This window comes from Vigna umbellata, chromosome 2 (assembly GCF_029865625.1).
Source record: "Vigna umbellata cultivar VRB3 chromosome 2, Vumbellata_1.0, whole genome shotgun sequence".
Classification (NCBI taxonomy): Eukaryota; Viridiplantae; Streptophyta; class Magnoliopsida; order Fabales; family Fabaceae; genus Vigna; species Vigna umbellata.
The window spans coordinates 11,853,962-11,864,563 of NC_142166.1; the positions used below are offsets into that span (position 1 = coordinate 11,853,962).

The 10,602-nt window shown below is 31.0% G+C and overlaps 1 protein-coding gene across 1 annotated transcript; it reads left to right on the forward strand.

Moving 5' to 3' along the window:
- The first annotated feature begins 1,000 nt into the window (after positions 1 to 1,000).
- LOC124842416 (GDSL esterase/lipase At1g74460-like) lies at positions 1,001 to 3,079 on the forward strand. The gene is made up of 5 exons (XM_047318926.2): positions 1,001 to 1,267; positions 1,487 to 1,617; positions 1,816 to 2,055; positions 2,248 to 2,497; positions 2,597 to 3,079. Exons 1-5 carry the CDS (start codon positions 1,030 to 1,032, stop codon positions 2,839 to 2,841), a joined length of 1,104 nt encoding a protein of 367 aa, XP_047174882.1. The 5' UTR covers positions 1,001 to 1,029; the 3' UTR covers positions 2,842 to 3,079.
- Positions 3,080 to 10,602: the final 7,523 nt, after the last annotated feature.

Here is a 10,602-nt window from a genome sequence, read left to right on the forward strand (position 1 = left end):
AGTTTAGGAAAAAAAGTAGGAAGACCTAGGTAAGGAATCACCATGGACATTGTTTTACCTCTGCCTATCCAAAGAAACTGGTCCAACTGAACCAATTTGAGAGAAAATACAAAATTTAACTTGGAGATCGGATTTTAAATCAATTGAATAGCTGCACAAAAGGAGGCAGAGCCACAATGATAACTTCTTTTTAGTTGATTTATCATGTAATAGTTATATTACATTAATTTCAATGTTTTATATAATTTTTAGGAGATAAATTTTTCTGTTTCAAATCTTATAATACTCATACTTTACTAATTTTTATTTACTTTTATTTTTAAGAGAGTATTATGTTTTCCTATTAACATTTGTTGAATGTATTATTTTTAAAATAAATATATTTTTGTAAGCCTATTTTTTAGATATCTACTTTTATAGTTGAACTTATGTTGTAGATTATAATTATATTGCATGCTTATTCGGTGTTACAATTATGATATAAAATGTGATAGAAAAGATGAAAAGTAGATACTAAGAAAAAAAGAGGGTGGAAATAATTTATAAAAAAATGAAATATTTGTTTATGATGACTGAAGTGAAACACAATTTGAGCAAGCAATGGCATAGTTAGGTGTACTTACCCAACAATTCACTAGAATAATTTCATATATGTTCCTTGAAAATTCGAACAATAAGAATCACCCGTCTCAGAAATTCATCATTCTCAAACACGCTTAAACTGCATTCTGCGAGAGTTCCACACCAATGGATTTCAAGTTGAAACATTCACCAAATCATGGTTTGATCACCCCAAAATAACTAAAAACATGACTTCAGAATGGGTAGTTGCAGTAGGTTTGAATCAGTAATAGTTGGTCCATCAAACGATCTACTTCACTCCGTTAACATTGCTACCAAACTAAAGCACAATCTCACATTCTACACTTCAAAAATTCATAACTATAATGATATAAAACCAACTAAAGTGCTTCAAGCTACAAGGGAGGTGTGACTTAACCTGAAGAGATTATCACTTGATACTCAAACATGAAGTTCCATCTCTCTCTATTTGTTATAATAGGTATCATTTTTGGAATAAAACTTGAAGGGTGCCAATGCAAGGTTGTGCAGTTCATTTTTGGAGACTCCCTCTCAGATGTTGGAAATAACAAATACCTTTCTAAAAGCCTTGCTCAGGCAAGTTTACCATGGTATGGTATTGATTTCGGCAACGGACTACCTAATGGTAGGTTCTCCAATGGTCGCACGGTTGCAGATATAATAGGTAAATCTTTCACTTCTTATATGTAGATCCTATAACAAGTATCTTTCACTTAATGTTTTATAATAGTCATACATATAACTTTATGTGGTTTGTCAAAGGTTTTTGATACCAGGTTGAGCAATTTGTTAATATATGTGAAATTAAGGTTTGTTCTGTTATATAGAAACACAAAGCATGTTTTTGTGTTGTTTCACTCTGTAATGATATTCATATGTTCAGGTGACAACATGGGACTTTCTAGGCCCCCAGCATTTCTTGATCCTTCTTTAACTGAAGATGTTATATTGGAAAATGGGGTGAATTATGCTTCTGGTGGTGGCGGCATATTGAATGAAACTGGCAGTTATTTTGTAAGTTGCTTAGTGTAAACTTTCATGATAACTATTTAGCATATGAGCATAAGAAGGCACTGATAATATGAGTTATACTACACAATGCATTAACGTGTTAGAACATTCAATAAGAATTGAGATCATTCACTTAAATTTACCTACTTCTGAGGAACAAATCCATGACACAGTTTGAATGAAAAACCATTCCTCTTGCAGATTCAAAGGTTCTCTCTGTACAAACAAATTGAGCTGTTTCAGGGGACACAGGAACTGATCAGAAGCAGAGTTGGAAAAGATGAGGCAGAAAAGTTTTTCCAGGAAGCTCGTTATGTTGTTGCTTTAGGCAGCAATGACTTCATCAACAACTATTTGATGCCTGTTTACAGTGATTCATGGACATACAATGACGAAACATTTGTGAACTACTTGATGGAAACTCTTAGAGAACAATTGAAGGTTTATTTATTAATCCACTCTAACACATATTAACAACATATTTAACATATTCTATCTGATCTGCTAGTAGAAGGTAGTTGGAAACTACAGAATTATGCTGTCTCAGTTCGTATTTCATACACCTTACGTGTGTTGTTTTTTATGCTTGATTTTAGCTTCTAAAAAATTTTCAATTGACATTTTATTATTCAGCTGCTTCATGGACTTGGAGCCAGGCAGTTAATGGTGTTTGGGCTGGGCCCAATGGGCTGCATTCCCCTTCAAAGAGTGCTTAGCACATCTGGAGACTGTCAAGACAGAACAAACAAGTTGGCTATCAGGTTTAACCAAGCTGGAAGCAAGTTAATAGATGAGTTGCAAAAGCAACTTCCCAATTCAAGCTACAGATTTGGAGATGCATATGATGTTGTTAATGATGTTATTAGCAACCCAAACAAATTTGGTAAGTACAAATACCTGAGACATAGATCATTAAACATAAATGTTGAAAGGAATTTGATACATTATTGTTCATTTCTTTTTAATGACGTTTTGAATGTAGGATTCCAAAACTCAGACTCACCCTGTTGCTCCTTCGGGAACATTCGACCAGCTCTTACGTGTATTCCTGCATCAAAACTGTGCAAAGACAGAAGCAAGTACGTTTTCTGGGATGAGTACCATCCCTCAGACAGAGCCAATGAGCTAATTGCGAATGAGCTGATCAAGAAATTTGGGTTTATGCGTGCTGACCAAACAAATCCTCCTTCACCATCACCTGCTATTGCCCCGTCTTCAAACCATTAATCGTGGATATGAATGTTTTGTTGTTGTTTTCAAGTTGGCTTCAACAAGTTTCTTTAGGATAGAAAATAATGCAAGTAAATTAATTTATAGGAGTTCTTTTATAAGTTTTCTAGATTACTATTTTTTCTCTCTTATAGAAAGTCTTTGTGAAAATTTCATCCAATCTTCTAAATTTGTAGCAGATTCTGCTGGTCCTTCACTGCTCTTAAAGTTGGTTGACGCCTTTATAATTACAGCTCGGATTAAAACTCATTAGCCAATCCAATTCATCACCGATTCAAACTTAAAAAAAAACTACAACTTTTGTTACAAATAAAAAACAATCTAGTTCATTAAGAATATGACTCACTTGAATTAAACTCGTCTCACTGGAATTAAATTCATACTAAATTACACCGTAACTTACCCATAAATTATAAATACTAAATTATATTAAAAAAACAAAAATCTTAAATATTTTTTTACATCTAAATGTATTTGAATTGTATTATTTTTATGATTTTAGATTGTATTTGAAGTTTAACGTCATTTTAGATTGGAAGATTGTATTTGAATTGAACTTTATTTAGATTTCAGTTTGAAAAAAGTTGTAATTTTTGGCTTAATACCCTATTTTGTCCCCAGTTTTGCTCGAAAATGTCAAATTAGTCCATCCTTTAAAAAATGCGTCAATTACGTCCTCACTTAATAAAATTTGTATAAATGAAATCCCTTTCGTTAAATCCGTACAAACGGCGTTACTTGAGAAAGTAGAAGAAAGAGAAAAATAATTAACGCCGTTTATACGGATTTAAAGGAAGGGATTTCATTGATGCAAATTTTATTAAGTGAGGACATAATTGACGCTTTTTTTAAAGGATGAACTAATTTGACATTTTCGAGCGAAACTGGGGACAAAATAAGGTATTAAGCCTTAATTTTTTTTAATTAAGTGAGTCAACCGGTTTAACTCATCAATCATGATAGATTTGACAAAATTTAAATTTTTCGAACTCATTAATAAATTAGTTAGATTGAGTTAATTCGATCTCTAATTATAATAAACATTGGTTGAAGACGATTTTGATTAACATAAATTAAAAATAATATATGTTGATTTTAATTGAATAAACAGTATTTAACTTTAACTAAAAGCATTATTAATATTGATAAAAAGATTTCTAACTAATTAAAATACGATTACAATATTAACTTGTATTAACAAAATATAATTTTGGCAATGACAAGGAAATATATTGAGTTTATTACCATTTCACTTGAATTAATAATATTTCTACTATGATAGAATCAAAGAGATAATATAAAAGTCACTAGTGCAGAAAAGGTTTATAACGTCACCTATTAGACGTTCGACACTCGAATATCCAACGTAAAAAATGACCGGTGACACTTCGGTAAATAAGTTAATGTTGTAGACGTTTGATGGGGTGGTCTCCGACATCTATACTGACGAAAACGCCAGCTCCTCCCAGTCGGACGCCAAAATGTGGTAGAAAATAATTTTTTACAGCTCTTAGACGTCCGACTGGAAAGACCGCGACGTCTCATGGTGGCAAAGAATACCAAAAGTCATTTTATTTCGCAGTGTAGACGTCCGGGCCCCTATGTCAGATGCCTAATGACTTAGCAGGTAGGTGAAAAGGTGTCCTGTTCCATTGCTATAGACGTCCGGGCCCCTATGTTAGACGACTAATGACCTGACAAGTAGGTGAAAAGGTGTCATGTTCTATTGCTTTAGATGTCCGGGCCCCTATGTCGGACGTCTGATGTCTCTATACACGTCTGGGCCCCATATATCGGACGTGCATAGCCTCCGCCAAAATTAATTTCTTAAATACACATAGACGTCCGAGCCCCTATGTCGGACGTCTGATGTCTCTATAGATGTCTGATGAGGGAGGGCCCCGATGTCTAAGGTTGTTTTATTACACTTTGCGCGAACTCGGGGCAATTACGCGCACTATTCATCATCTTCCTCCTCGCGTTTTCTCTCGCGGCTTTGCATTTTCAGGTTCGTTTTTTCTCTTTTGGACCGTTTAAACTTACTTTTACTCCGATTAAATTAGTCTTTGATAGATTATCTTCCATTTGAACCGATTAAAATGAGCTTTCGCTGTGTTTTGGTGCAGTTTTGCTCGTTTCCTTGGGTGGCGATTTCTTGCGTTTTTGGGCAACGTTTTTTTGTGTTTTCCACTCCTTCAATTCCTCCACTACGTTTGTAATCGGTTAAGAAGGTTAGGATTCTTGTTTAAAAGTTTTTATCTATGCATGTTATTGGTTTTTCGGTATGCATGTTTTTAGCATTGGGATATGCATGTTATTAACTTTCGAATATGCATGTTATTAACTTTTGAATTTGCAAATTGTTGGCTTTTGGATTTGCATGTTGTTGACTTTTGGATATATACATGTTATTGACTTTTGTGTATGCATGTTATTGGCTTTTGCGTATGCATGTTATTGGCTTTTGAATATGCATGTGATAAAGTTTTGTTGTGTTGTGTTGTTATGATTGGTATGTTAGATTATTAGTATCTAATTGAGTGAAACTTAGTTCCCGTTTGAAATTTAACACAAACGATTAATCTTTTAATCGTTTGTATTAAATTTTGAATTGTCCGATTGGACAGTTTGGGAAAATTATTTTTCATAATTTGCTATAACATGTGTACGTTGGAGTTTATGGATAAGATTGATAAAATTTCGGTTTAGTATTTATGTTGTTATCTGGATGCATATTTGATTGTGGTCATCCTTGACTACTCTCATTTTGTGTATATCGGAGATCAATGCGAAATGTTGCCGAAATCTTATCAAATTTATGATGTAGACTTCTTTGCATGTGTCTTAGCAAATTATGAAAAATAATTTTTCTGAATGGGTAGGGCCTAACCTTGTGAGAGTTAAAAAATTGAAACTGATGAAGTATATTACGAACATAATATATGGATCGAAGTTGGATGAATGAATGTCACATCATTGAAGAATATGAGAAGGGTGTTTCGGAGTTCTTGCACTATGTTGAACAAAATGCTAAGTCTATGAACGAGACATATTTTTGTCCTTGTGTTCGTTGTCTTAATCAAACACTCCAAGAATTAGGCAATATGCATGACCATCTATTCATGTTCGGCATAATGAGAACTTATATTGTTTGGACTTGGCATGAAGAAGTACTGGACCAGCCTACCACGTCACGAGGAACAAATTATGTGGAAGAATGGGTGAGTGATCATTTAGAGGACATGATACGTGATGTTGGTGAAGATAATTTTGGAAGAGCTAATTTGTATGATTCTCTTAAACATGATTTAGAGCAACCGTTGTTTCCAGGATACCCCAACTTTACACGTTTGTCTGCAACTTTGAAGTTGTTTAGTGTAAAAGCAAGGAATAGATGGACTGATAAAAGTTTCACATAGTTGTTGGAGCTGTTGAAGGAGATGCTTCCAGAAAATAATACTCTACCTATTCTTCATTACGAGGCCAAGAAAAGTTTATGTCCAATGGGACTCGAAGTATATTAAACTTATTTACATTCTTAGTTTCTAACAACTTAACTTTGTTGTTTTAGGTACATGGACATAGTCATTATGGACCAAGGTCGGTCTTCCATGTACGGATTTGTTGAATCTCAGACCATCCAACCTTCTGGTAACACAATTGAGAGCAAATAAAAGTATTTGGAAACATGGATGACTGTGTCAAACAGAGACATATACTTTGTGCCATACATTGATGGGTATGGGTTGCTTTATGTAAAATTTCATTAAAGTTTTCTTAATTAGTTTACTAACTATTTATGAATCATGATAGGTCTCACTAGCAGCTGATGCTCATCATTCCCAAACAATATAAAATTGTATGGTTTTGTTCACTGCACAGGAAGATGAAAAATGACTTGAGAAACATGCTTCAAGGGTAAGTGTTTCTCTTTTTATGTTTCAAATTCATTTTGACCTTCAATTTTTATCATAAATATAGTTATATTAATATTACCTTGTGTTTTCAATGTAAATAGAGTAATGAGTAAAAACCGAGGTCAGCTAGTATCCGTCTTGTATCCAAAGGTTGTAAGTCATTTATAGTTCTAATTTATTTTACTAGTTATTAAATGATCTAAATGCTTGACTATTTAGTTTGTCATTTTAGTGTAACAAACAGCTATATTCATGGGAATGTGGCTACTATGTCATGTCTTGGATTAAGACCATCATTCGAGTTGTCATTACAAATAACTGGAATGAGGTAATGATGCTTAACTTATTTAGATTCTTAGTTTCTAACAACTTAACTTTGTTGTTTTAGGTACATAATGCATCTTTCTTCATTTTGCAGCGCTTCAAGAGTATATCTGCTATACCGGAGGACGCAATTAAGAAGATAAGACAAGAGTGGACAACTTATCTTCTGCAAAGATAGACTTAGATAGGAAGATTTTTATTGTTGTTAACATATTTACATTTAGTTTAACTTTAACTTTTGATAGTTTAGGTTTTGGATTGTTTTTTTAGTACTTTGTTAACTTCAAACGAGTTTATATATTATATTATAATGTTCTGGGACAATTTTCTGCTTTTCAGGGGTAGTTTTATTGCAAAAATAAATCAATTTTAAAAAAAAATACCCACTAGATGTCTGTTAATGCCACATCAGACGTCTATAGACGTCTGTCAGTGTATATAGAGACGTCCAATGAATTACAAAGGCCAAACTCGTTTCACGGTTTTAGACGTTCGACCTGTACAGTCAAACGTCCCATCAACGTCACCCATATAGACGTCGGGTATGGGTCGAACGTAAAAAGCCCAAAATAACGGACGTCTAAAGTGATTTCTGCACTAGTGAGTAAATATAAATTTAGAAAACGATAAAATATTTAAATTTTCAAGTCATTACCTTTTATAAATAAAATTCGAAATTATTTATCTTTTAAATAATTAAAATTAATTTACTAAAGTTTTAAAATTTTATATTTAACAATAATTTCTTTTTAAAATATTCCAAATTATTTATACAAATAAAGTATCTCTAAATAGGTTTTGTAGGAAAAGAGTAGTATGTTATTGTTATACGTAGCCAAATCATCCAAAAAGGTTCAAAGTTGCTATTTTGGAATATAGTTATTATAGGTGTACTATACATGCGTAGCCGACCATCCTAGGAGTGATCCATCTACACCGACCGATAATTCAATGATTGTGAGCCAGGTAAGATTGATGTCATTAATGACTAATTAACACACATATTGACCATATCAGTGGGAAATATATGGTATTTTATGGACAGTTAACAAATGTATTATTAAATATTAATAGTTTGATTGTCGTATCAAATATGAATATACGATATTATTGTTATATCCAATATGAATTAATGAGTTTGATTGTCATAAGTCCCCTATATAGGGTTAATGTACAGGTAAAAACATCTTAATCTATTATAATAAAATATAGACCTTTTTACGAAAATATCTGACTTAAGCGTCGAAGTGTCTTCTCCAAGTCAACCACCCATCAAAGTGGATTACGTTTTCGGAGAGCATTGGACTATCAAAAGAGAGCACAGCAAAGAAGAGAGCATTAATACCATATTGTGCTGTTGTATGATTTTGTTTTTTATATAAAAAGTCCAATCATTTAAAAAATATGATAGATAGATAAGTCTAATTTAAGAAAATTTTATTACTTCATTGACTTTCAACATACAATGTAATGTTTTCTAATATTAAATATTATTATTTAGTGCTTTTAATAGATAAAGCATATTAAATGATAAATCAAATATCATAACTCAACAAGTCACATAACATTTTCTCAAAGTATTTATAATATTATATCATTTATTTACTTTTTATATTATCATTTAATTTATCTAAATAATTTTATTATGACATAGTGTAATAAACAAATTAATGATTATTAGTGTAACTATTACGTCATGCATGACAACATTATGAAAGTCAAAGTGGTTAGAATAAGGTAATATGATACATCCTATTACTAAACATATAAAATAATTCCATTCTAATTTTAATTTCAATTTACTTTTACATAATTTTGTTAGTGAACATCTCCAATTGATTCAAAAGCATTATTTTATGTTTAAAAAGTTTGTGCAAAGTGTTTTCTTGTTAGGTATAAAAATTTAGAGTAGTAGAAAGTTAGAATTAGTTTATAGTTATTTTATATAATGTTTGGTGTGGAAGATTAGATAGTTATTATTAAAACCTTTATAGGTTTATATCATTTAAACTGTTTGAAAATTGTTGTGTTTATGCAAATTTCTAACAGTATTGCGATATAATGTAATTGTAAATTTTATATTTAAAAAAAAACTCATTTATTTTTTAACGATGGTTGACATCACAACCATTATTATATATCTTGGTATAAATTTGGTTTTTCTCTTCTTAATTAACTTTATAACAATGATATTTAGAATCCATAATGATTTGAAAATATAACGATGGTATGATAACCTTTGTGGTTTGGATCGAACTTTTAACAACGAACCATTCAATGATGAATTCAAAGTCGTAGTAAAAATACTTCTTTAACTGTCGTCAAAAATCTTTTTTATATTAGTGTAAACTTTTCATGTCTTATATTTTCTTTTTTGAGATAAGACATATTATTGGATATCCAATACGTTTTATATCTAATACCTATACATGTCTTATAGAAGAGGGTTAAAACTCATTTGTCTTGGAAAAAAAACCAAGCTTTAGTGTAACCACAGTCTCTTTATCTAAGAAAGATAAAATCTATATAAATTTATGATAAATTCATTTAAATATAAGTTGTATTTGTGAATTTGAGTAATACATGTATTCTCTAACTAATCGTTAGCATATTTGATATTAAGTTGTTTTTACATTTGATAAATTACGAATATGATTGGACTTTGATATTTAGATGAAGATGAGTGTATATACAGGAATATTACTTATAACAAGTCTTTGTCAAATGTTTATACTTTAAAATGTTTTTAGATTGAGATTTTGAAAGTTCGACAAATTTGAGTATTTGTAAAAAAAAAAATAGTACTGTTAAAGAAATAATATTTCGTTATTTTGATAAAAAAAAAAACGAATCAAGATCCACATGTTAGTTATATTCATCTTTATTCAAGCAAGATTGATCTTTCTTTTTTAAAAGATAATTTCGGAAAACACTTAAAATAAGAGAAATCTGGAAATATGACTTTATTTTATCTTTTGTTTCATCAGTTTAATAGGAGTAAATATCAATTTTGACGAGAGGTTTTTATAAAAAGTATTAGAAAATAAAATTATTTTTAATTTTTATATAAAATCATTTTAACTTAAAAAGAATTATTTCATTTCGTTATATATTTTTTCTTCTGAACAACTGTTGAATTAAAGTTGGTGATCTGATTCTTCACATTTTTCAGTAGGAATTTCGTGGAAGTTGACTATTATTTTTCATTCTAAAAGTAGGCAGACAAAAAGCAGTGTGTTAACCTAGGTTGGTTTGATGCTGTTTTTGTCTTTCTAAAAGCAAGTGTGGATACAAGCAAAATCCACTTTCTTAATTTACTATCTTCCAATAAAGTACCCATGAATTTCTCAGAACTTCATTATATTTATTTCCAAAGGTTATGGGTTTAGTACATACCCTTTTCTTCCTTGCTTCTGTTATTATAACTTTATCTAGCCAGTTACCAACCATTTGACAAATGACAATTATTAAATTTCAATCCACAATGACAATGTTTCCATATTTTGTGTAACATAAT